The 25801-nt window shown below is 51.6% G+C and overlaps 1 protein-coding gene across 3 annotated transcripts; it reads left to right on the top strand.

The window, feature by feature from the left end:
• Positions 1–4120: 4120 nt before the first annotated feature.
• Positions 4121–25158, top strand: KY (kyphoscoliosis peptidase). 3 transcript variants are annotated; one of them, XM_010716555.3, is made up of 14 exons: positions 4121–4240; positions 7745–7791; positions 8942–8995; positions 13668–13730; positions 14378–14440; positions 15946–16020; positions 16182–16223; positions 16559–16609; positions 17379–17461; positions 17733–17841; positions 18925–19042; positions 21672–21860; positions 22451–22641; positions 23353–25158. In XM_010716555.3, the coding sequence occupies exons 1-14, from the start codon at positions 4200–4202 to the stop codon at positions 24255–24257; spliced, it is 2031 nt and encodes a 676-aa protein (XP_010714857.1). In that variant the 5' UTR covers positions 4121–4199; the 3' UTR covers positions 24258–25158. The 3 variants fall into 3 exon arrangements, with proteins under 3 accessions (XP_010714857.1, XP_010714856.1, XP_003209032.1); XM_010716554.3 differs by having other exon boundaries at positions 8939–8995; XM_003208984.4 differs by lacking the exons at positions 4121–4240; positions 7745–7791; positions 8942–8995 and adding an exon at positions 9683–13046.
• The last annotated feature ends 643 nt before the right edge of the window (positions 25159–25801 follow it).

Genomic DNA, 25801 nt, shown 5'->3' with positions numbered 1-25801 from the left:
TTTTTTGAAAAGCCAAGAAGGAAACCAAATTGCTTCCGTTTACAGCTGCTGGGGTTTGGTTACAGAAAGCAAACAATAGGAATTCTGGCTCCAGATAAGAAGAAAACTGAGCCCGCTCTGATCTTTCAGCCAAAACTCTGACTTTAGGGGTAATTCTGGCAGCGAGCACAGGCTGCTGAGCACAAGCATGACCGTCCCACTGGGGCTGTTTCACTGTGGGTGCTCAATTGGCACCCGCTGCCATGCTTCTCTGGCCAAGAAAGGGGACACAGAGGTAGCACAACACCCAGCAGCTTGCTTCCCCGCTTGCCGAGGACACGGATGCCCACGCCGAGGTTTTCCCCTGCCAGCCTCTGGAGGTCAGCAACCAGCAGCGCTGAGCCCTGCACGGGACAGTCCCACTTCTGTAGTGCAGTGCACTCCGCCTCCAGTGGCATTTGTCATCGTCTGAAGGACACAGCAAACCTTCTGTAGCTAAATCATCGCTGCATTTACAGAGGCTAGAAATAGCTGGTAATGTAAAATTAAAAAAATAAAAAAAAAGAAATCTCTTGGCGAATTTATTAGATAGTATCTGACATCGTCCTGCATAAATCTCAGGGTTCCTGGTAAATACAGAGCCTTCCAGGAAGAGCGGGGCACCAGCAAGCACGCAGGCAGGGAAGCAGGGGTCTGCCTGGGTGGGAGTCAGCAGGGCTGAGGCTGCATCCAGACCCTGCGGAAGCCCCCAGCAGAAGCTGCTGTCAGGGCAGGGAGTGGGAATATCCCAGAGAGGTAAATGCTAGCAGGAGAAGGGAGAAGCATGGAAGAGCCATGGCAGAGGCAGACAGGTAGGGTTGCTGTCCTTGCATGGGCATGTGGTTTGTATCCCACCATGGGCACGTGTCCCATCATGGCCACATGGTTGGTGTCCCACCATAGAATCACAGAATGGCTCAGGTTGGAAGGGACCTGAAGGATCATGAATCTCCAACCCCCCTACCTCACACAGGGCCACCAACCTCCCCATTTAATACCAGCCCAGGCTGCCCAGCGCCCCATCCAACCTGGCCTTAAACACCTCCAGGGATGGAGCATCCACAACCTCTCTGGGCAGCTGTTCCAGCACCTCACCACTCTCTCTGTAAAGAACTTTGCCCTGACATCCAACCTAAATCTTCCCTCCCTCAACTTAAAACCATTTCCCACTATCCTGCTGTTATCTACCCTTTCAAAGAGTTGGTTCCCCTCCTGTTTGTAGACTCCCTTTAGCTACTGAAAGGTTACAATGAGGTCACCCCGCAGCCTTCTTTTCTCCAGGCTGAACAAGCCCAACTCCCTCAGCCTGTCTTTGTAGGGGAGGTACTGCAGCCCTTTGTGGTTCTCCTCTGGACCCTCTCCAACAGCTGTCTTTCTTGTACTGGGGGCTCCATTATGGGCGTGGGGTTGACATCCTACTACTATAGGTTTGTGGTTTGGGCACATGGTTGCACGGCCAGTGGCCCATCATGGGCTCAGGGTTGGTATCCCCCCACGAGTGTGTTGGCACTTACCGTGTGGTTACTGTGAGTCCTCATCACTGCCTTTTGGGAAACTCGCAGTGCAGGGAAAGAGTTTGAGCAGAAGCATGAAGGCAAATCTGCTCCCCTCTTCCTGGAACTTTCTCCTGGAGCAGCCCTTTCAAGTGGGCAGCACCTGGCTGCACCTGCTGTGGATCCTTGACTTCTGCCCCAGCCCTTTCCCTGCATTGTAACCACACCCTGTAACCACACGGTAGGTGCCAAGATGTTCATGGTGGAACACCAACCACGTGCCCATTGTGGGATACTTAACCACGTGCCTATGATGGAACGTCAACTTCATGGCTATGGTGGGATGCCAACTACACGCCCATGGTGAGGAGCCAACCCCGTGCCATGGTGGGACACAAACCACATGTCCACGTTGGGATGCTGGCATTTGTTACCTTCCTGCCCCAGTTCACTCATTACTTGAAGGACCAAGGCAAACTGAACTTGGTATCCAAGGGGAGGAGCTCCTTTTTAAAATTAATTGAAGCTGCAAAGGGCACTGTAGCAGACACTCTGAGCTCTGATACACCGATTTTTCCAGGCTGTACAGCATTTGGGCACACCAATACAGTAGTGAGTACGTGCACTGCTGATCTGTTTGCCTTAAAGCATGTGTACTTTTGCAGCAGTACCTTGTTTGCATCCCTGATGAGCCCATGTACCACACAGGCAACTAGCCCTCCAGCACACGCAGTCAGCTCTGAGTCCTGTGCTCCCAATAGAGATGACAAATGCCATTAAATCCTTAAACAGAGCAGTGAGAGGAGAGCAGCAGCGGGAGACCTCACCCCAGCAATTCCCACCTAGTAATTTTAGAAGCCGTGGGTTAATTTTAGCCAGGCTGGCTGGAGGATGTCTCCTGGGGTTTCTGCTCCTGCACTTTCTAGGAAGAAAAGGTGGCAGGGTCATGGGCAGCCCAGCTCATGATCCCCACGGGTCTGATGCCGGGGGGGGCTCTGCTGCCCCACCGCCCCCATTTCTATCCAGTCCCTATCAACACCCGGTCAGCTGCCTGGGCATTCTGCTCCCCGTCTCAACTTCCAGAGGAACAGGCTGCTGCTTCTTGCTGGAACACACAGCGCATCCTTTCAGCAAAGAAAATAAAAATATTTCTGCTGGCACAGCTAAATGGCCAAACCCCAGCCGGGTGCCTTAAATGCATTTCTGACTCGTATTGCAAAATCTACTGTTATGCACATCCACACCTTTGCCCCCAGAATTGCCAACATTACTACTTCTGAGTCCAGATCAGGCAGATATCTACTGGAAATAGGCTGTATCCCACAGCCCCACCCGCCCGGTCCAGCTCTGATTTAGGATCTGTGCTCTGCAGTGATGTTGGGGTGAATAGAAGAGCTCTCAGATGGATTTCTCTGCTGGCTCTCCCCTCCACAGTCCATACAGATCTCCTCTGTATGACAGAATAAACATTCACTTACAGCCTTATTTACTGAGAATGAGCAATTAAACCAACCCAGATTGATTTATGGCCAGCACAGATAAGTCCTCCTTACACAAGCCAGCTCCAGCCTAACATTTGGACAGAGTATTTTTTGCTTAGTCTCAAGCTCAAATTTAACTTCCCTATAGAAGAGCTTTGGGTTCCTGAAGATATGTAAGCATGGCCACATCTGTACACAACATTGCTGGGACAGGACGAGTGCATAGGGAAAACATGGAAGATGTAAAACATGGATAAGACATGGGAAAAACTTGGGAACACATGCAGAAGACATTGGGAAAACATAGGGAAGACATGGCTTCTCCCTCCCAGCTACCCAGCACCTCCTTGGGAAGGAGAAGACCCACTTTCCCTCCTTTCTCTACCCTTACCAGCGAGTCCTGAGTTTTCCACATTATGGAATTCTCAGAGAATAGTGAGGCCCTGGCACTGTTGCCCAGAAAAGTGTGGGTGCCCCATCCCTGGAGGTGCTCAGGGCCAGGCAGGATGGGGCTCTGGGCAGCCAAAGCGTGCGGGGAGCAGCCAGCCCATGGCAGGGGTTGGGATTAGATGAGATTTAAGTTTCCTTCCAACTTAAGCCATTCTGAAATTCTGTGAATTCATTTCTGGGGACCAACCAGGGCAGGGGGAGCCTGCAGCCAGGCAAATCTCCAGGTTTACCCCAAGACCTCTGAGCCGGCACAAGGCCAGTTTATATTTCTTCTGTGGGCAAGAGCCTTGGTATTTCAATTTTCTTTAAAGAAAACACAACCAACAATATCCTGGTTGGTTTCGAGCCGAGCCTCTCAGATAGCCCAGGTGTATTTAAAGCCAGCCACAGCCCAGATATATGGCTGTCCCGTCCCTGCGTGCGGTAGGTGCCACCACCCTGCAGCACTGCTGTCCCATATCCTTCCCATCCTGCACACTTTACTATTTCCCATCACGCACGTCAGCAGTGCTTGCAGGAACAGAAAGCCCATTGCAATCTATATGTGCATTGGTACCACGCCTGACCAGGTGATCTGACTTTGCCTTTAAGCTGTAGCAAATGGCTCTTTCACCGTGACTCAAGTTCACAGTGCAAAGATCGGAGTCAGTGTGCACTGCACCTCACTTCCTCCTCTGGTCACCTGTTGTCCTGGTTGCATACAACAAGCAGAGCAGCTACCTGTCTCACCTGGTTGTCTTCTCCACACTCCTGCTGCATGGAGAACGTCAGGAGCTTCTGCATCACCTGGGCACAGAGGTAAGGGCAAGCAGGATGGGTGCTGGGCCAGAACAGGGAGTCCAAAATCCTGCTTTGAGGAGCTTTTCCCCTTCACCACTCCACATGCTGCCTGAATGACAATTCAGCAACTTCTGGGCAGGACGGTGGTCTTGGTTTGTTGTCAGCAACAAATTCATTTAGGAGAGAAAAGCAGGGGGATTCATCAGATGGTTATGGCAGCACAGGTGGGCACTGGGGGGCTGCCTGCCCACCTCAGAGGGCAGCAAACAGGAGCCTGGTGCAAGCACTGCAGCTCTATAGATCTGGGGATTAAATAGTAGGTACCTGCCCCTCCATATGCAAGTGTAGGAAAAGCATCAGTGCAGATGTGACTTCAGCTGTCAGAATGCTGGGGACCAAATACTCTGGGGACCAGGCAGCAGGTAGCTGACACTCAAGGAATTGGGAAAATTCTCATGATGGACCTTGTGTAGAAGACCTTTCCTACAGGTCATTCTCTGTCATCAGACCTCTGCTGAAGCGAGTTAGAAGCAACTTGAATCTTCAAGTCACCGCTGATAACTACTGGCAGTGAATTTCCAGGCTTTGGGCTTGCAGTATTAACATTTAAAAATCACGAGACCCTCAAATACCATGACACCAAGTCGCACGACCTTTAAGTCAAAGAGGTTTAGGTTTCTTTTTCTTTGACTTTCAGTGTCCAAACCGTAAGGCTCACATATCTGCACTCAACTCCATCCAAGAGCATTAGGAACCCATTTCTCAACTAAAACCAAGGTTGTGGCTCATTACCTGATGAAGAGAGCAACTACACCCCATGGCCCCTAATGCCCCAAGCCCTGCTGGAGAGCTGCATTACCAGCGGCCCTCTCCATCCCAGGATTCCCAGCTCTGCTTACTCCTTGCATTCAAAGCCTAGGCTCATCTCTGAACCAGTCACCCAGCAGAGCACACCCAGGCATTAGGAGATGCTGGGCATTTTATTTGTTCCTTCCTGAGACTCCTGGCTTCCCATTTGCAGGACAGGCTTCGTAGCCTAGACCTTGCTACGATGCTTCCAGCCCAGCTCTCCTGCCCCATGCACCTAGCATTAGGACGGTGCTTTGCAAGTACAACCTGGCCCATTTTTAAATGGTTCTTTTCGATGTAGGCATGTTGCAATCACCTTGGGGCTTAAGCCAACTCATGAAACACTTTGGGTCTCAATTAGAATTAATGTTCGCCAGGAGCTTAGGCTGTGCACAACCAGCACTGAGCAGGTCCCTCATGTTTGTCTGAGCTGGATCACAAAGAAAAGCTCTTTTGGCAGAGCTGGGAACAACTTTACGTATTTCACAAGTTAAAAGAAGTAAAAGGACTAAATATCTCAAAGACAGGATATTAGAAATCTCCCAGTGCCAATGTCTCCGAGCCCAGGCACATGATGCACTGAGTCCTCAGTGTCCCATACACGAGCAGCCCTCATTCAATCTTTTTGCCAAGTTTCCACAGTTTGATAACACACAGCCCTTAAAAAAAAAAAAAAAAAAAAAAAGAAAAGAAAAGAAAAATCAAAGCTGGTTTGACAGAAAACCTTGCATCAGCCTGTGTTAATTCAGCTGGCAGAAATCAAACTGTGGAGTCAGGTATTTGACAGCTAACGCATCGCACTGAATGAAAGCCCTTTCCCGACTTCTTTCTGCATTGCCAAGGTGCACATTTCAGATAAAAGACGTGTTTCCAAGTAAGGCACTCACTGCCCAACCTCCTGCCTCGCTTTCCTTGCTCTGCCAGGCCACATCTGCCCTGGGGCAGAGAGCAGGATGGAAGGGACGGAGCCCAGAGCCTCGCAGCACTGCAGGGCTGGAGCTCCGCATCGCCCAAAGGCCGAGGGGAGCCATCCCAGCCCACCAAAACCCATGCAACCCTCTCTATCTGTACGCACAGATAAATATACATAAGGGAGAGCTGAAAAGACAGAGTCAGCGCCTCTCTGAAGCCCTGCAGATCCTGTTACCACCAGCTCCCCAGCGCCCTGCGGCACGCACGCTCTTTGCGGCAGCCGTGGGCCTGGCATGGCGCGGAGCAGATGGCTGCAGTGACTTGGCTGGGGGAAGCTGTCAGCCCCCGGCTCCGTGCCTCACATGATGCTGCCATGCCACCTGGGCCTCCTACGGCACTCCAGGCCATGTAGCAAAGGCGGTGCAGGCATTAAGGCGTCGCTGAGGGGTCCTGGCCAAACCCCCCAGCCCACCCTGCGCACCCCAGCCCGCCCGCGCCTGGTGTCCCCCATCTAAGCCGTTCTAGGATCTGCTACACACAGCGGTGCTCTCTCATGAGCACCAGTAGTGCGCTGAAAGTCACATTGCGCCCTGCTCCTCAGGTCCCAGGTAGTGCTCATTGCTGCTCATTGCCTCATCTTCCTCCATTTAGAAACAGCCAGGCCGAGTACAGCCCATGGGCAGCACGGCCATGCCAGGTGGCCCTCCTGCAGCTGGTGGCACCAGGAAGGACAACTACCTATGGTCTGTGCAGGGATGGGGCTTTGCAAAGCCAGAGGTCTTGCAAATAGCCTTGGGAGAAGAGCACAGCCCGGTTACTTCAGCATTAATGCACACAGTCACAAGCATGAGCGAGTCCAAAAGGCTCCTCTTGCAGCTCCAGAGGAGAGCCAGCTCACATCCATACTGAGACAGGCAGCACAGGGCTGGGAGAGCGGCCCCAACTTCCTGGCACTCGGGGAATCTTCCTAGATCACGTTACATGCATGTGTCCTTGGCTCGTCTCTGTACAGTTGAAAAACACCGTAAGGGGAGCCAGCTGATTGAGACAGCCGGCTTTGCAGAGCAAAAACCCAGGGAAACAATTCCCTCCTGTTATGCTAAATTGCAGAACCGCTGCTTTCACTGAACCGCCCCTTTTGCTTGCATTGCAGCAGAGCTGGGTGCTTGCGGTGTGCAGCAGAGCTCCTAGCATGACCTGTCCCACGTGGAAGGCTGCTGGTGCACAGGGGATGTTCCTAGGCACTGCCACCACACAAATAAATAACGATAATAATACTCGGGGGGGGCTTGCTAGCACGCCCTGTCATCTGAGCCAGCGTGGATGGAAAGAGCACGGAGCTGGCTGCGGGGTGCTGCGAGCGATTTGAATCCACTGACATTTGGCCGCCAAACAGGACAGGCTAGCTGCGTCTTCAGAAAGAAGCACAAAGCTCTCCAGTAAGCCCAGGACATGGTGAGCCATCAGCATGCCAGCACACGGACCCACGGCACCCTGCTGTGCTGGGGCAGATGGTTCCCAGTGCGCGGCCCTCAGCTGCAGCCACCCTCACCAGGCTGTTCTGACCAAAGTCAACGCTTTCAGGGTGATGAAGACATTTGGACAAGTACCATTCCCCATTTACACAGCAGCGCGGTATCAAGGGGTTGGGTCTCCCTTTGGTCAAGTAACCCTAAAGCAGATGGGTTCATCATTCATGGGTTCAATAGAACAAGAGGTGCCTTCCCAACCCACAAGCTGATGGCTGCGTTGTCCTTGCAGGCTATGCTGCTGCTGCAACAGAGGCGAAGACAAATCCACCGAGCTCAGTTAAGTTGCTATGGGACCAGCAATGGGATGGTGCTGGCATGAAAGCAAGCAACCCCAGGCACTGTGCTGGTGCGTGGAGGGCACGGCCTTCCCTCTTCTGCACTGCCACTTTCTGGGATGTGTGGGAAATATCAAATAACTTTCACTGGTCTCATTAAGGGGAGAGGATAAGCTCCAAAAGAAGTAGTACCAGGGATACAGGAATTAATAATGTTGCCTCCCAAGTTCTGTAATTACCAGGAAAATTACAGAAATAGCGTATCAATAAATAGCACAAATTATGGAAGAGAATTTTTGATTGGAACCAATGCCTCTTATACACCAGTTTGCATCTGAATTTGCTCTTCTCTTTACCTTTCTGAGAAGACGGAGATAACTTATGATGTAATAAAGTATTTAAAGGGGGAAAAAAAAAAGCTAAAAACAGGATCTTTACAACATAGTGACCAAAAATCCTTCCACCAACTTCGGTCATACTGAATCCCAGCATGCCTGCTGTCACCTTTAAACTCTGTTGGGCAGGAGCATGGGGACAGGAGAGTGGCTGGTGGTCAGCGGGCAAGAACAGGCTCAGCTGGGCACAACACTGCATCAGCACCCTGGGCACCTAGCAGTGCTGCAGGCAATGGGAAGGCAGAGGCACGTGGGCTCAGTGTAGCAGGAGCCCCCAGAGCAGCACCCATCCCACTCTCAGCAGGAAAGCCGTGCGAGGAGCACTGTCCTTGCAGCCACCTCAATGACACAAATAACGTGCCGCAGAGCTGAGGGGGACAAATGGTAAACCTCCAGCTAAGAACAATGATAATGAAAGCACAAGAAGTGAAAATTCATTACCTGCATCTGTTCAGGAGCTGCCCTGAGGGAACCTCTCAAGCTTTCTGGGTTGCTTTAACCCTCTGAGTCCAGCTCCTGTGCTTGCTCTGATGTGCTGGCTCTGATTCCTTCCCTTTTTTTTTATTTTTTTATTTTTTGCCACTTCTTCCACCAAACAACCAGCTTCTCCTCCTGGTACTGTGCATACAGACCCATAGCATGGTGCCATTCAAAGCTCAGACTCCTAAAACTAGGCAGGCAGAAAGAAAAACAATGTGATATTTGATCAGCTGTTCCAGGAAAAAGCTTAATAATGTTTTCTCCTATTTCCAGCAGCACAAGTGGAGGTGAGACCAGCAACTGGACAAGGCCAGCAGCCCAGCTCCACAGGTGAACTCATTTCCTCCTGAGCAAAGAAGTCTTCCCTGTGAGCTTTTGGTCTCCTAGGGCAGGTGGATGCATTTCAGCACTGCTGATCTTGCCTTGTATAACTCTGAAAATTGGAGATGCCCATCTCCTTTTCTAAGGGTGATGGGGATGAGGAGGGCATCCACCTCCTCCCAGTGCCTTACAAAGCTGCAGCTGAGGCAACCCACCAGCGTACCTGGTGGCTTCAGCCAAGACACAGCTCTCCCAAAGTATAGTAAAAGGCCTGGTGAGGTGTGAAGCTTAGAGTTAGCTTAGAGTTCTAGGCATTGCTCATGACCGAGGTGAGCAGCCCTCAGAGCAGAGTGGTGCAGGCAGCCCACACGTGGTGGTACCAAGTGGCCCCAGAGGAGGGCTACAGGGCTGGTGTGTGGAGGAGAGCAGGGCTTGCTGGATGGGGCTAACCTATGCATCTGCCTCCTTGCCATGCAGGGGAAAGGCAGCCCCAGGTAACACTCACCTCCTGGTTCTTTGACAAAACCTGATCTTACATGTGGTGGAAAGAGCTCTGCCTCCTCTTAGATATGTTCATCTTGTCAGCCAGCTTTGCGTGTTGGAAGGGATGTGAGGCTTCCTTTCTAGCTCCAATGCTCACTCCAACTTGCTGGCGCTAGCTGTGCTTCATTCTGTATTTTGCTACTTCTTCATCAGAAAAAAAATGTCTGTCACTCCTCCTGGTACTGTGCATATAGGACCATTCCTGGTCTTGGAAATATGTGAGGTCAGCAACCAGACCCTCTGCTTCAGGACCCTTATGTAGCAAAACCAGGTATGCCCCACCCTCATTAACTTTCCCCACTTCCAGCTGGCATTGTGTTATAGGAGGATTAATGCCTTAACAACAACATTCTGCCTAGCTAGGATCACCCCCTGATCTAGAAAGGCCAGCAATAAGAAGCAGACCTGTGTTCTGACAGATATGACAATGCATCTGGGCACTGGCAGACTTGAGGATGCAGGAAGACACAGATTTAAAGCACTGTCCCTACTGTTCCTGTGCCAATGCCTGGCCTCATCTCAGCCTCCCATTGCACCTTAAATCCATCCCAACCCCTCATGGCAGGGCTATCCCAGTCACCAGCTCATCTCCTGGCTGCATGGATACTGGGAAACCAAGCACGGGGGTTTATAGTTCAGTGGAAAGTTCTACTGCCATCTTAAATCATAAAGCACAGCTGCTGACACAGCAGAAGCTGCAAAACGAATGGAGCATTTGAGCAATCTGAGGGTTGGAGGCCGCCGGGAGGAGAATAAGCACGGTGTCTCTCAGCTCTGCTGGAGGGAGAGGGAAAAGATAAGTGAAAAGAGGAGATTAAAACTCATCAGAATGCCATTGTAATGCTCTGTGCGGCACAAATATGTCCTGGCACTTCAAAGTTAGCCTGCAATTGAGAGAAAATGGCAGCTGAGATTCAATGTCTGCAAATATAAAGCGTGGCAAAAAAAAAAAAAAAACAGCAAATATGTATACAGACACATGCAATAATGAGCTCTAGAGGAGCTCTGGGTTGGGAGAAGGACCCAGGGCATCACTGTGGATAGGGCTGCACCACCCCAGTGGCAGGTGGGCAAAGGGCACAGGGAAGAAAGCAGGATTTGTCCAAACCCAGCAGTGCTGCACGTGGAACAGCTGACCTGGCTTCACGTCTCCAAGTTCACATCCTGCAGGACCAGCAGTGGGGACCTCCTGCAGCTGCAAAGTCCACCAGAGGCTGGGAAACCCCTCCTGCACAGCCTCCAGATCTGCACTGAACACAAAATGCCCACAGAAGAGTTAATGCACACTCCTCGGCCGGGCAGCCTGCAATCTTCTTCTCCACCCAATGGGACTCAAATAACCTAATTCTTGTTCTACATTTGTATGGGCTCTCCTTCCCCCGGATCACCCCTGGAGAAATGACAGCTACGTGGTAAATACATGTAATCATGCCACTCTGATAGCTTCTCTTGTTCTCTGGCCATTAATTCATCTCCCTGGGACTTAGGTGAGCATTTTGCATCCCGCAGCAAATTCAAAGAGCTGCTTTTATTTTAAAATCAACACGACAAGAAACCTTTCTCCTTTCCCTCTTCAAAATGTAAATTTTTAGTTTCAAAAATATCCTGGCACACAGACAGCTGTTGCTGGCCATGACCTTATCTCAGGCCAATGACAGATTTCCCGTGCATGAGAAATCACAGGGCTTTAACAACCTTCTGAATGCCCTAGTGCCAAAACCAGAGCTTGGTGCTGATGGGGCCAATAGCGGGGACATGAGGACATGGCAAAGTGCTGGGTGTGATACGGGTCAAGGTACGGTGGGACTCGGTGACCCTGAAGCTCTTCTCCAGCCTGGGTGATTCCATGAGCAGTGCCCACCACAACAAAACCTTCACTTTATGATGAAACAACGACCAGAAATCTCTCTGCTCCACCCTCAGAGTATTCTTTGTTTGGGAAAATAAATGAGGAGCATAGAAAAATGTCCTGCAAGAAGAACTGCCTTTGCCTTGATGTTCACCATTTCTAGGATTGCAGAACTTCCTCCGAATGCTTTCATTTCTGGACAAACACTGTAGCCACATCACGGTGATGGCAGAGCAATGCTGTTGGCTGGAATGTCCAAGTCACTGTTAAAAGAAAGAAAACTTCAACACAACCGCGGACAAAACGCATCGGTTCTGCTCCCAGTTCCCGTGGATTTGTTCCAATGGGGGCTTGCAGCACTCTGGCTCATAACCGTGATGTAACTCAGCTGCAGCAGCGCTGCTTTCTTTTGTCAGTGGCTTCTGCCTGGATTTGTCCCTAGTGATGCTGTACCACCACCTTCCTGGCGCTGGAAAGGATCCATGCAAAGAGGATGTGCAGTTTGGGAGCAGCGAGGAAAGCACTGGGATGGGAGGCAGCAGCACAGTGTCATGTTGGTGGGTAGACATTGGTGCAAGACGGACAGCAGGATGAAGCGGACAGACAGCCCAGGAGGGCGAAGGGCTGTAACGACAGCGGCTGCCCATGGGAGAGGGATGGCAGGGAGGAAAGGGTGCCGCGGGCAGGGCCGGAGCCAGGCGAGCAGCGCTAAAGGCCAGCAGGCAGGTGGCGAAGCAGCGACCAGAAAGTCACCGCAGCCATAAATCTCGGGGAGCAGAGACGGGCAAGCCCCAGGTGGCTTGGCAAGGCTGCTGGCGAGCCCAGCGGTGCCCAGGCGGTCCGGCCAGCAGCCGCACAGTGGGACAGAGGCCAGAGATAAAATTAGAAAAGCGTTTCCCTGCCAGCCGCGGAGCCGCTAACCCTGCAGCGCTGCCCTGTTTTTGGGCTGGGGGTGTCGCTGGAAAAGCAGGATTTTTTGCTCGATGCTGCTCCCGCTCAGTGCCTCTGCAGCGGGGGTGGTGGGACGATGATTTGCTCTTTCGGGACAGCCCGTTTGGCAGCAGGCAGCTCCCCCTGCTCGCTCTGCTCTGTGCACCAGGCGTGGTGGAGAGGCAGATCCCCCCACCCCGAAGCGGCTGCCGGTGCACTCTGATTCCAGCGGCTCTTCCCAACCGCGCCGGGCTGCAGCTCCTCTCTCCGCAGCGCAGGTTATTATTATTTCTGTCCCTAAGCATCCTTTAAGTTTCCACTTGGGGACAGAATCAGAAGGGAAAGCCTTTTAAGGATTTCTGCCCGCTGGGGAAAGCGAATCCCCCCCAAGCCAAGAGAGCTTGCGAGGGGGATTTGAGTGCAGGCAAGTGCTCAAAGCCGAAAGGGCAGAGCGAGGGGAGGGGGAGCCCAGGGCACGCTCTGAAACCAGAGCCCCCGGCCGAAGCGCGGCTCCTTCCCCCGGGCAGGTCGTTCTCTGCCTCCTGGCCGCGCTCGGCTTTGGCAGAGCACGGATGGTGACCGAGCGGGGCAGCTCGGCGAGGCGGCAGCTCAGCGGTGGCCCTGCCGCGATGGGGACCGTGGAGCTGAAGGACGGTGCCAACGCCGTGGCGATCAACCTGCTGCTCATCGTCCGCCCCGAGCGGAAAGGGCAGAGGGACGGACTGACGGACGGCGCAGGTAAAGCCTCGTCCCAGGGAGGGGAGGGCTGCAGGTGCCGCGCCGGCTGGGGGCAAGGAGCTTTGGAGCAGGGCTCGGGCTTTTCCCATTCCACGTGTTGCATAAAAAACAACAACAATAACAAAAACTGAACTTTTTTTGCAGGAGAGCCGTTTTCTCCTGCACGCTGCAGGTGTGAGCCGCTGTAGGTGACACGCGAGGACCAGGCGCGCAGCTCGTCCTGCCCTGTGAGCACGAGACAGAGCTGCCGGGTGCGAGGGGTGTGCAGGCTTTGTCCCCACAGGTGGCTGCCCAGAGCCATTTATAGGTCCGGTGCCATCTCCCTGGCTCCCAGCCTTCAAAGGGGGTCTTCCGAAAGGCTGAAGCCGCGTTCTGCAAACGCAGGGAACCCTCCCTGCTGGAGGAAAGGGAGGAAAGGGGAAATTCTGCTCGAAGCTCTCAGGGGAAGGCTGGCTGCTGTGCTGATGCCCGCTTGTTTGGGAATTCGTAGCAGGAGAGAAGGGAGCTGCATTGGAGAGACCCGATCGCCGTGCTTGTCTGCACATTTACGTGGGAAATAACGCCCAGCTGACACCCCGCTGTGCCAGCACTGCCTGCCAACCTCGTATTTGTGTTGTACAGGTCTGAAGGATGATGGAAATGGAAACAGCAGACCGCAGCCACCTCCGAAGAGAGACCTCAGCGGTACGTTGTCTTCTCATCCTGCGTGTGGGGAAACCCCACTATCAAAAAGCAGCATGCAATGTCCACCCTCCAGTGTTTGGTGCCCAGCTCTGCAGTGCGCTGGGAGCAACCCGTCCCCTTCCAGCATTCTGTGGGCTTTGCTGGGCACAAGATTCTTGGGTCACTGGGGGGGAACCCCTCCATGCTCTCCTCACACTGCAGCCAAGACGTGTGTTGGTGACATTGGTTGATGGAGGTTTTGGAAGGGCAGGTGGCACTTTCAACCCCTTGGTACCACAGGGATTAATGAATCCCCCCTTTATCATCTACATTATGATCTTAGTGGGCCACCTTCTCCCCAACGTAGTACAGAGCAGACCTGCAGTGCCCTCAGCTTTCCCAAGAGCCCCACGCTGCCCATACACCCCCAAGTTCTGGGACAGCCCGACATCTGGGCATCTGCCACCCTTGAGGGTATGCAAGCTCCCATGGTCCCTGTTCACATCACCCCATGCCATCACCTCATCCTGCACCATCATTTCAACCCATTCCATGTCCCACCCAGCACCGCATGCAAGCCCTCATCCATATCCGTACTGCTCTACAGAGCTGACACTGGGCTCTCTGCTCTCCTCATGGCACTGAGCTGTCCTTCTTCCTACAAACAGGCCAACAAGCCCCCAAGGAGCCCCACAAGCAGAAGCAAACTGTTACTTCCTACACTAATGAAGGTAAGTGGCCACCTAAGGGATATGAGTTTTCCAGAGCAGAGATTTGGGGATCAACTGGTAAAGCGGTTTTGCAACAAAACATGCTGGGTCAGCCCAAACTAGCAAAAAATGCCCTGCAGGAAAACTCAGAAGGTCCTTAGGTCCTTCCAGTCCCAAGCACTGGGGCACAGCAATACCTCTGAATGCTTCTTTTGGTCTTCTGATGACTGTTAAGTTGTCCCCACAGTAGCTATGGCAAGCAGACAAGTGCCCACGAGTCCCATATCACAGACACAAAGTTAGGGGGCACGTAGGGACATTGGCAAGAGGGCCACCAGTGCCCTGCATCCTCTCAGGGTGGGTCAGCGTTGCCATCACCCCCTGACCTCCAGGGGCAAGGAGGGTGCAGGGCAAGGAGCCGTCCCACAGCAGAGCAGGGCCGGCTGCGCCCCAAAGAAGTCATTGGGGCACAGGATTAGTTTTTATCATTTTTTAAATGCCAAACTTACTGGAAGGAGGCATCCCACAATGCTAAATTTGTTTCTTGAAAAAAAAATTAAAAAATCTAATTTAAAAATGATGAGAAAGGGGAAGTTGTTGGCAAGTAAAACGCCCACAAAATCCAAAGATAAAAATAATCTTGAAAAATAAAAAAGCACTCCTTCAGATATAAAATCCTAAGGAAATCATGGTATGTGCCCGAAGGCACGCCACTGAAAAGCAACTGCATAAGGAGGGCTGAATCCCCTTTACATGCTTGCCCCAGAGCTCAGCCTCTTTCAGACAGCCTGGGTAACTCCTGTAAGACTTCCTGACTTGTTCCTCCCAGTTCTCCCTTATGGCCAGAGCAGAGCTTTGAGCAAAGACCCCCAGTCTTCAGCGAAGCAGTTGGGAGCATCCCGGCGTGCAGAGCGCCGTGCTCCCAGCCACTGCTGCCCCTCACAGGCAGTGGCCTTTGCCAAAGGCTCTCGTATCCCAAGCCAAGTCATTTCCATAGCTTTGAGCCTTTTTATGTGTTATTCCGAGAAAAATCAATGAAAGCCATTGATTCTCTGTTTACCGTATCTCCATCAAGGACTACTTAATAGGGCAATAAACCTCTTCTTCAAGCTGCCACATGATCCTCACTGAGGACTTCTGCTTTATCGCCTGTTACACTGCAACAGACTGCCTTTCTTTTTTTTTCTCTTTATGAGAACTGGGAAAATTTAATTTTTTTTTTTTTTTGAGATCTACATTAGGAGTGACCCTGGGCTTTCTTATGGTATGGTTTATTTGTTCTGCCAGGAAAGTGGAGGGCTCTGGTCCCTTCACAGGGCCAGAGGTGCTGCCCATTTTGCTAAAGCTGAGCCATTGCAGTTGGACTTGATGACCTTGGAGGTCCTCCCCAACCCAGATGACCCTAGATTTGGGCAAACATGACCTGGGTTTGGCACACGGACCCCTTGGCTTGATGCCACTCCCCTTCCCGTTCTCTTGCTGATTAGAGCTCCTTTTCCCACTGAGTTTGTCACCATTTCTTTCAGGAACCCATGTGACAGTGGAGATCCATCCCAAGGGCACCTCCCCTCAGTTCTTCAAGAAGCTCTCCTTTGGGAAAGGTACGTTCCTGGCTGGGGAACCACCATGACCATGGCAGAGGGGACATCCCTCCCTCTGCAGGTGTCACCCTTCTGAGCCAGGGAAACATTGCACCCCTACACCAGGTGCCGACTGCCACAATCTCACAGTGGCTTCAAAAATTGTGTTGGTGTCATTGCAGGTCCCCGGAGATTGCCCAGCCTGAGAGGCCAGGACAACAAAGGTGAGGCTGCCTGCCACCACACAGCCCCGTGCTGGGGGGTTGGCCCTGGAAGGAACCCAATCCCACCTCCCTCTCTGGGGCTGTCAACTCAAAGCTCTGGAGATGCCACCAGCCCCTGGGCCAGGTGCTGACCGTGCCACCTGCACATCCTCCAGGCCACCAGTGGTTTGGCTGGCATCTGATGTCTCCAGCCTTGGGGCTGCAATGGGAGACATCCAGCAACCAAGGAGTGCAGAACACAGGAGTAGCCTGGGGAATAAGAATTCATCTATTTCTCTTTGTTCTTCTCTTTGCCGAGAACTGCTCAGCTCACACTTTCTTGTGTTGTTTTCCAGCTTTTGAAAGGACCGAAGCCCCAAGGCCACCTAGTGCGAAAGACCTGCATGGTAACTATCTGCTGCACCCCCTCTCACGCTGGCCCCAGGTAGAATCATAGAATCATTTGAGTGGGAAGGAACCCTTAAGTACCATCTAGCCCAATTCCCCTGCAGTGAACAGGAACACCTACAGCTCCATCAGGTTCTCAGAGCCCCATCCAGTCTGACCTTGGTTGTCTACAAGGATAGGACATCCACCACACCTCTGGGCAACCTGTGCCAGTGTCAGATAGGAATCCCTTCACCCCTAAAAGCTCCTGCAGGGCACAAAGCAGCGATCTGATTTGTTCTACCATGACCACATCCACCTTCCCAGTCCTCCATACATCCATAGTGGCTTTGGGACCATCACACGTTGGAGATGTTCTCACAGCTCCATGCCCTGACGCCAATGTTGCAGCCAGGATCTGTGCTCACCTCCCAGCTGCCCAGCTAACATGCTGAGCTATTCCAGACCTCACATCTGCACTAAGCTTTTGCAGCTGTAACCTGACAAAGATGAAAACTGATAACCAATTTTAAGAAAATATCCAGTTCCCAAAAGGCGACAAGTAATTTTCGGAGTAGTATGTAGCAGGAACATTCAAACACATAAATCTGCTTTCTCTCTCCTATGGTCAGCCTAATAGCCCTTTGCAGGGAAAGCTGAGACAAACAAAGCTCTGCCTGCACAGGTGCCCTCACACTCGCTGTCCCTGAGCACCCACTCAGTGCCAACATCCCCTCAAGCAGGAGCAGCCCTCCCTTCCCCAGACAATGACCGCTTGTTTCTTCCCAGTGTATCCATGGGACAAATCCTCTTTGAAATCCCTGGCAGTGGATCTACAGAAATTTGAGAAGCTGGATGCCTATGCATTAAAAGTAAGTCTCACTTGTGCCTCCGTCCCTCTTCCCTGCACACATCAGCAACAGACACCTCTCTTTGGGAGGGAACCCGTGACCAAAAATACATCTTGCTCAAAACGTGGAATTAGAAGCTTTGTATTTCTATATTTAATGAAGCTCAAGCCACAGCAGTGTGTGTGCTGGCAGGTGGGCTCTCAGCAGCTTTAGCAGGATTGGGATGAGGAAGGCAGGGGATCCACTTCAGTGCTTTTTCATGCCAGTCTCACAATGCTTCCTCTTCCACCAGGTGAACACCAAGAGCAGCGTAGAGGAGCTCGTCCAAACCCTGCTTAAACAAGCCCGGACCGACTTGGAGAAAGTCCGTGTCATATGGATGTGGATATGCCACCACATAGGTAGGCTGGGATCTTCCACTGAGAAGATAACACTGCTGCTGCTGCTGCTCCCATTACGCAGCTGTTGTAATTTACGCTGTATTTTGTGGGTGGTTTCACACAAGAGCAGGTGGTTGGTGGAAGGAAGTGGTCGTGGCACTGAACTATTGGAATTCAGGAGGCATCTAGACAGCACTCTCAGACACAGGTTTTTGGGTGACTTTGGGTGGTGCTGCAGGGGCCAGGGGTTGGACTCAATGACCCTTATGGGGCCCTTCCACCTCGGGATAGTCTGTGATTTACCCAGAAATGCACCCAGAGTTTATTCCACCACCTCTGCTTCCACACTCCCCAGCCTAGCACTGCCAGGCCCTGCAAGGTCTGTGTGCACATGATTTCTTTCTATCTGATGGCTCTGCCACCCCTACACAATTTACTGAAGGATGCAACCACAGCAGTCCCACCAGCAAAGCAGCTGGAGCACGAAGACAGGCTGTCAGGCACCAGAAGTTGTCACATCCAGATCCCTTCTGCCCCTCCAGAAGTTTTGTCCTCACTACTGCCCTGAATCCAGTTTCCGGCAGGTTCCTAATGATGTTCCTCTGACAGACACATCAGAGCAGGACCTCAGAGAGGCCAGCTTTCATAAAACCTGTTTGGTTGCTGTTTCTGCCAATATCAACACCCTTCTGACCCCATGGGAACTGCCATCACGAGTCTCCCTTGCTTCTTCCTTCCAAACCCCAAAACAAGCAACACCAGAGTTTCAGGAGTAACCAAGATGTAAAGAGAAGGAAGGAAGCAGAAAGGAAACCTCTCCCATCCGGAGAGAGTGACGGTGGCCAACTGGATTTGCAGGTTGCTTGCATTTTGCAAGAGCAGTGAGGTACTGGAACGGCTGCACAGGGAGGTGGTGGGGTCACCATCCCTGGAGGTATTCAGAGCCATGGGGACGTGGCACTGAGGGACGTGAGCAGTGGGCATGGTGGGGTGGGCTGGGGTTGGACTCACCCTGCTTGCGCTCACAGAGATGGAAGCAGTACCAGCACTGCCCCATGCTGCCTGGGGCCTTGAGATGAACTTTGGCTGTCTTCCTTCCCACAGAGTACGACGTAGTGGGCTTCCATAACAAAAGCCTGCGGCTGTGCGAACCCACGGACGTGCTGCGGACGGGGAAGAGCGTCTGTGAGGGATACGCTGGGCTCTTCCAGCAAATGTGCAGGTAAATTAAGCTCAGGAGCATTCAATGCCAAGGAGGGTTAACATCTGTTGTCATCTCTGTGCCTATTCTGTCTGCCTTTGCATTGACTGATGTGACTTTACGCAGGACGCAGAACTTCAGCTTTCAAACCATGCTGTGGAAAAGCAGCAAGTCCTGGAAAGGTCAATTTGGCTCCCTCCCCACTCCCTCCCCAGCATAATTTGCTTTGTGCCATCTGCTGAGCTTCGCGTCGCATTAACATAATGGCAGATGAAAACACGGAGATAATCCGGTTAGCAGAGCCTGGGTTTTTCCTTCGAGTGTCTGCAATTGAAGGTTAAAAGCATGGCAGGACTCAAACCCAAAGGAAGGAGCTGCCTGCAGCACACTGCTGGGGCAGAGGCAGGTGAAGCACAGCAGGAGCTTCCCCAGCTCTCCTGCCAAAACCCAGGTCCCCACTGCCCCATGCTGCTCCCAGCTGCCACCCATTGACCATCAGTCATCAGCAAGCACCACTGCCTTTCCACACCATCCCAAAAAATTTTGGAAGGTTTTCACCATCAAATTAACGAAATCTAATAGGAAAAGGACAGGTTTTAAAACAGACAATACCACGCCAAACGCTAGTGGTACTAACATGGGAGATACTTCCAACCAATATCCCATGACATCTGATCTTGCTTTTTGAAGAGTAAAATAAAGAAATAGGACGACAAAGTATGAATTTATAACCACATCTTATGAACCAGTTATTAGCAGTTAAAAGCGGGGGAAATTATCGTCTGTTCATTAAAAAGCATATGCTTAGTTCATTAAAAACAATCCTTCCAAGGAGCTCTCTTCCTATTTAAAGGCTACGTTGGTGCCCCCCTCATCTCTCCATTCCAGGCTGGGTAGCAATTCTGGAAGTCAGGATGGCTCCCATCACCCAGTCTATCATGTCTGTCAATGAGCTCAATACTCAGCTCCTGCTCTGAGGAAACCATAACCAAAGCCATCTCCTTCTTGCAAGACAACCCCCTCATTCTCTCCTCTCGTGGGTGAACCCTCCAAGTCTGGAGAAGCCAGACTTGCTTCTTTTTCCAGATGAAATCATCAAAGTCAGCCTGAAATCAAAGCGAAGAAGCTGCCACTGAACTCAAGTGACGCCCGTAGCAAGATCCGGATTGTTTCCTACTCCTTTTGAAGCAGAAAAACAACTCACCACCTTGGTGCACCAAAACGCTTAACCACCTTGGTACACCAAACAGGTGTTGGCAACTGCTTCTCAGCTCATTTCTTCCAGTTCCAGATCCTTGTGTTTCAGTCATTTTCCACCATCACGTTGCCAAGTCAAGCAGGAGATCCTCCAACTTTCCCCTGCGTGGTGAATTTATCTGTGTAAGGTTCTACACAAGAGGCGAGATGCGATCCCACACTATTCTCACCAAGGCCATTCAGCTCCCACAGGATGCTGTAGCCTGCTTTTGGCCTGTCTAGTATCAGAGACCATCAGTGGGACGTGCTGATCTTCCACTTGGGAACTCTGAACACACCGGAGCACAACTCCTGCAGTGCCATTTCTGGTGCTTAAGTGTGAGCACAGGGCAGGATTCCTCCCGCAGCATTCTGCCTGCACAGCCCAGCTAACAAGAGGTCTGCACAGCCCAGGAGCATTTGGTGCTGCTCCCCAGTCCATCAGCAGCACACTGGTGATGCCCCATCCCTGGGGGTGCTCAGGGCCAGGCTGGATGGTGCCCTGGGCAGCCTGAGCTGGTGAGGGCACCCAGCCCACACCCGGGGTTGGGACTGGGTGGGCTGTAGGGTCCCTTCCAACCCAACCCATGTGTGATGCTATGCAGCTGGCGGGGCCATTCCCCTTAAAGTAGCATCAGCTCCACAAAAAAAAGTGCCCCTCCACCAAACTGCCAGCTACCAGCCGGTACCACAGTTATCAGACCTGGCTTCTTTACAACCATTCTAATTATCTTCCCCATAAATGCCACTGTTCCTCTCCCTGAATTCAGCCTGCATTATGCAGCACACAGTTTGTCACTGAAGGTAGCTGCTCCAGCAAACGCACTTCTCAATGAAGAAGAAAAATGTCAATACCATCCTACACAAAAGACAATCCTCAAAGTGTGGCAAGTTGAGATTAATGCTGAAATGCGATGCTAACATTAGAGTCAAAGCAGAGAGCTCATTAACACATTGCTTACTTAAATCCCATTTACACTTCAACAAGTATTCATTATATATATGTATATATAAAGGGAAAAGTGTATTCTTTTGTAGCTTGGGCAAGCACAAGGCCACCCTGTAAGGAAATGCAATCAGACCCCACAGCACTGTGAGGTCTGAGGCTGAGCCTGCTGCCAAGCACTGGGCCTCCTGCTCCAGAGAGAGCACAAGCACGAGCAAACACACTTTTAATTTATAATTACATAGGCTAATTGTGGAGAGCATCAAAGGGATTCCACTGCAGAACAAGACAAAGAGCAGCATGGCACTCTGTCTTTGTCCTCCTCCGCCAGCCATTCTGCACTCGTGGTGCATCAGGGAGAGGGGCAACTTTCCAAAAAGGACAGAGAAGGTTTCCTTCCTCCTGTGGGACACTCCCCAGTGCCTATGCAAAGGCTGAAAGAAAAGCAAAATCCTTGTTCCCTTTCAGAGTTGCAGGGATCCAGTGCATGAAGCTGTCAGGGTACTCCAAGGGCTACGGGTACAAGATTGGGCAGACCTTCCAGGGGAACTCTGACCACGCCTGGAACGCCGTCTTCCTCGATGGGAGGTGGCACCTCCTGGACAGCACCTGGGGAAGCGGCACTGTGGACGATACCTCAACCAAGTTCACTTTCAGGTAAGGAAATAGTCACTGTCTAAGCACAAAGGCCTAACACAAATGTAAGCGAATGGGCATGGGGAAACCGGTGGCAAATTTCATGCGACACTGCAAGAGCTGAAGCCCTGAGTAAGGGACTTTGGCTGCTCATGCAGGGGATGGAGCATGTTCCTAAGCAGGCAGAAGCTCAGCATCTTCTGGAGGTGCTACTCTGTTCTTTGCTTCCATCCCTTGTGCTTTGCCTCCATTTAAGCAATGCAATGAGATGCTGGATTCCCGGCTTTTGGCTGTCCCAGCAAGTGCCTCACTTTCCAATGCCAAGAAGGGCCTTCCTCCTTCCTTGGGAGCCTATCATCACAGGGACAGCCAAACGCCTTGGTTTTATCCAGAAGCATTTTGCCTTGGAGGTGCCAATTTCTAGCACTTTGCCTTGGTGATGGGAGGCTCCGGTCCCTTCTCTCCTTGCAGATCTTCAAACCCACAGCCTTCAGCAGCCCAAAACTCCAACAGCTCCAACTTCCTCCCACAAAACCACCACCACAGCACAGCGGAAGAAATAACTGCTTATCATTACTCATTTTCCTTTCATCTCTTCCTCCTCCTTCCAGATACAACGAGTTTTACTTTCTGACTCACCCGGCTCTCTTCGTGAACAATCACTTCCCAGATAACAGCAACTGGCAGCTCCTCAAGCCAACACTGACTCTGAAGCAGTTTGAGAGCAACCTGCAGCACAACAGTGACTTCTACAAGCTGGGGCTGCTGGATGCACACCCACAGACAGCCCTCATCCGGACAGGTAACCCCTTGTCATGTCAGTACCCACAGTGCAAGATTAGAAGCATTGCTGCTCATCTATTAGGAAATACAACCTGACAACCAGATTAAAGCCTTTTGCTGAGTTCCAAAAGTTTGATTTACAGAACAGTGCATAGCCAAGCACTTCTTTATGTCATATTCAGCACCCTGCAGCTCTGACATGCAGGGAACCTTAAATTTGGGCCACCCTCCCCAACCCCTTAAAGGGCTGCAGGAATTGAGCTAGATAGCTGTTCTCCATGAATGCAAAGAACACAGAGTTAAAACTGAAAGGCAACAACACTGAAGGGTTTCATGTCCTCCAGCATGCTGTGAACAGGCTCGTAGGGCAGCAGAGGATCTCATGTCTACTTGGGGCAGCTGCTGGGCTGAAATCAGCCTGAGCCCATCAAAGTGAGCCCTCTTTGAGCACACAGGCTGCTGGCACTTGCACTGCTTTCACATTCCACAGGGACACTTTCAGTTTATATTCTACAGGAGCACAACTCCATTTCAGTTTATGTTCTACAAGATCAATGCAGGTTTGCAAGCCAAGGCCACTCAGACCTTGTTCCTTCTGAGGGGCGCTGATTTCTGCAGACAGCTGCGGCTGTGTAGGGCAGTGGCAATCAGCTGGGGTAGGTTCATTTTCCATACGTACAAAAAATGCATTAAAACTCCACCGCGGTTTCTTTTCTTACATATTTCATAGAAAATGGAACAGCCACCATATCAGTGGAGTGCCGCCCTTCCACATTATTCACCTTTAAGCTGGAGGGAACAGACGAACACGGCTTGTTGACCTTGCGGAAGCAGGGAATGAAACTGGAGATCTACCCCCAGAAGACGGGACGCCAGGAGCTGCAGATCTTTGCCAGACCCTCCAAATCCACAGAAGACGTCTACACCTGCGTGCTGGAGTACATCGTGGAGTGCAAGTCTGTGGACAAGAGCAGGCGCTTCCCAAAGGACCTGCACCAGCCCGTGGGACCCAGCTGGTTCACAGAGAAACAGGGCTTCCTGCGGCCCTCGCACCCCGACCCCATCATTCACACCAACGACGGGCGCTGCTCCCTCACCTTCACCATGGGGAAGGACATCAGCATCCTGGCCTCGCTGCACGCCGACAGCAGCAGCCTGAGCGAGGAGATGAGCAGGCAGCACATCATGCAAATCCACCGCGGCAACCAAGTGGAGTTTAAGGTCCATCTGCCTCACGCGGGGAGCTTTGTTCTGAAGTTCTTCACCAAGAAGAAGTCGGATCCCGGCAGTTACACCTTCGTCTTCAACTACCTCATCACCTGCCTGAACACCGAGGTGAAGTGGCCCGCCTTCCCACTGAGGTACAGCAAGTGGGCAGAGGGCTACGAACTGCTGGAGCCGCTCTCCAGGCTGTTGCCGGCCAACCGCAACGTGCAGTTCAAGCTCAAAATGCAGGGCATATCCAAGGTGCTGGTGCAGGCGGGGGACACCTACACACTGACCCTGAGCAGGGACGGCTTCTGGGAGGGAACCTGCAACACCACAGGGTGCACAGAGCTCTTTGTCATGGTGCACGAGAACGCCAACCACGGCTACTACTCACATATCCTCAAGTACGACGTTGAGACGCAGTAATGCTTCCTCTTCGTTCCCCGACTCTCCTGCACCACCCAACACACCCCAAACCAATACAGCTTTAGGAGATCGTTTGTTCTCCCAAGCAAAGTTGTTCCTTTGGCGTCCCCCTGCAAGACCAAGGGCTCAGAGGAGTACAGAGACTGAAAATCCCATTACAAAGGGATCAACCCCCCACCCAAGTTTCAGTAGCACTGCCCAGGCAACGCTTTGGAGAAACCAACGGCCATCTGGTCTTGGGCCTTCAGCAGCAATGGCTGCTTTCTAAACTACGGACCATAAGAGAAGTCTTATTACGACTACTTAGAGTAGCACCCTCTGGTTCTGAGCAGCACTATAGGACACGGGGAACTTCAGGTTATTTAAACCAGGTTTCTTTAGACATCCCAGGAGAGAGAAGTGTTGGGAAGGAGATATAAAGCGACGTTTTCTTGTGCACTTCATTGTCTTACGCATTTTAGTGATACTACGAAATGACTTCTTACACCGAATCTTAAACTCAATAAAAAAATAATTTTTACCTTTTTATATTAGAGTATTTGAATTGTAAGCACTTTTTTTTTCCCGTAATATTAGCACTATAATCTCAAGCATAGAGGTGTTTGCACAATTAAAAATACAGCTAAATGGAGAATAAAGCTCTTGATAATCTTTCCTTCCTCCAATTTGTCTGTGCAGAACTGGAACTGCTGAGCTCACAGGGCAGTGTGAGGCTGAGTGATGGTATCACCACGTACAGCACATCCCATAACCTCCCCTTGGAGAACCATAGTGCATACGGCTGTCTGATACTGGAGCTCACCAACACACCCTGTAAGATCAATATCTTCATACATCTCTGATGTTAGCGTGACCTGATGGACATTGTGTTTGCTCTTGGATTTACAATAAATCTCTTTTGGTTTTGCATTCTGTTTCATTCATCAAATGATACAAACTCCTCCTCACAAAGATGCAGCATTCTGCACATAAAATGTGTGGGTTATCCCAGTACTTCCCTCATCCCCACCAACCAGGTGAGTTTTTCATACTTTGAGACAACGAAGCTCCATACACAGACACAGAACCATAGAGTCATTAAGGTTGGAAAAGACCCCTCAGATCCCCAGGTCCAACCCCAGCCCACCCCACCATGCCCACGTCCCTCAGTGCCACATCCCCACAGCTCTGAACACCTCCAGGGACGGCGACTGCCCCACCTCCCAGTGCAGCTGTGCAGTGCCTCACTGCTCTTTCTGAGATTCAATTCTTCCTAACATCCAACATGACCCTCCTCTGATGCAATTTGAAGCCATCACCTCTCATCATATTGCAATTATCTGGGACCAACCCCCAATTTGCCACAACCTCCTCTCCCATATAGAGAGTTTGAACTCCTGCCCTCCTGTGAGCTGGCATTGCCTCAGTGAGCACTGGGTGCCAGCAATGGGCACAAAGGGAACAGAGAGGACATTTCCTTACACACCCTTGTCCTCTGCCTGGTGACTCCTGGGGAGCATTCCTTCCTCTCCTGCAAAGTGCTGCAGTGCTCAGACCTTGCAGTG

This window comes from Meleagris gallopavo, chromosome 11, assembly GCF_000146605.3.
Source record: "Meleagris gallopavo isolate NT-WF06-2002-E0010 breed Aviagen turkey brand Nicholas breeding stock chromosome 11, Turkey_5.1, whole genome shotgun sequence".
Classification (NCBI taxonomy): Eukaryota; Metazoa; Chordata; class Aves; order Galliformes; family Phasianidae; genus Meleagris; species Meleagris gallopavo.
Note: the sequence above shows the minus strand (reverse complement) of the source record. Positions and strands in the feature narration are given on the sequence as shown.

Bases quoted from the DNA above. Each gene is read 5' to 3' on its own strand.
- KY (XM_003208984.4), top strand. From the start codon at position 12,881: ATGGTGACCGAGCGGGGCAGCTCGGCGAGGCGGCAGCTCAGCGGTGGC. The intron at 16,224-16,558 runs GTGAGGCTGCCT...GTTGTTTTCCAG, and splicing joins GAGAGGCCAGGACAACAAAG to CTTTTGAAAGGACCGAAGCC. The intron at 19,043-21,671 runs GTAAATTAAGCT...GTTCCCTTTCAG, and splicing joins CTCTTCCAGCAAATGTGCAG to AGTTGCAGGGATCCAGTGCA.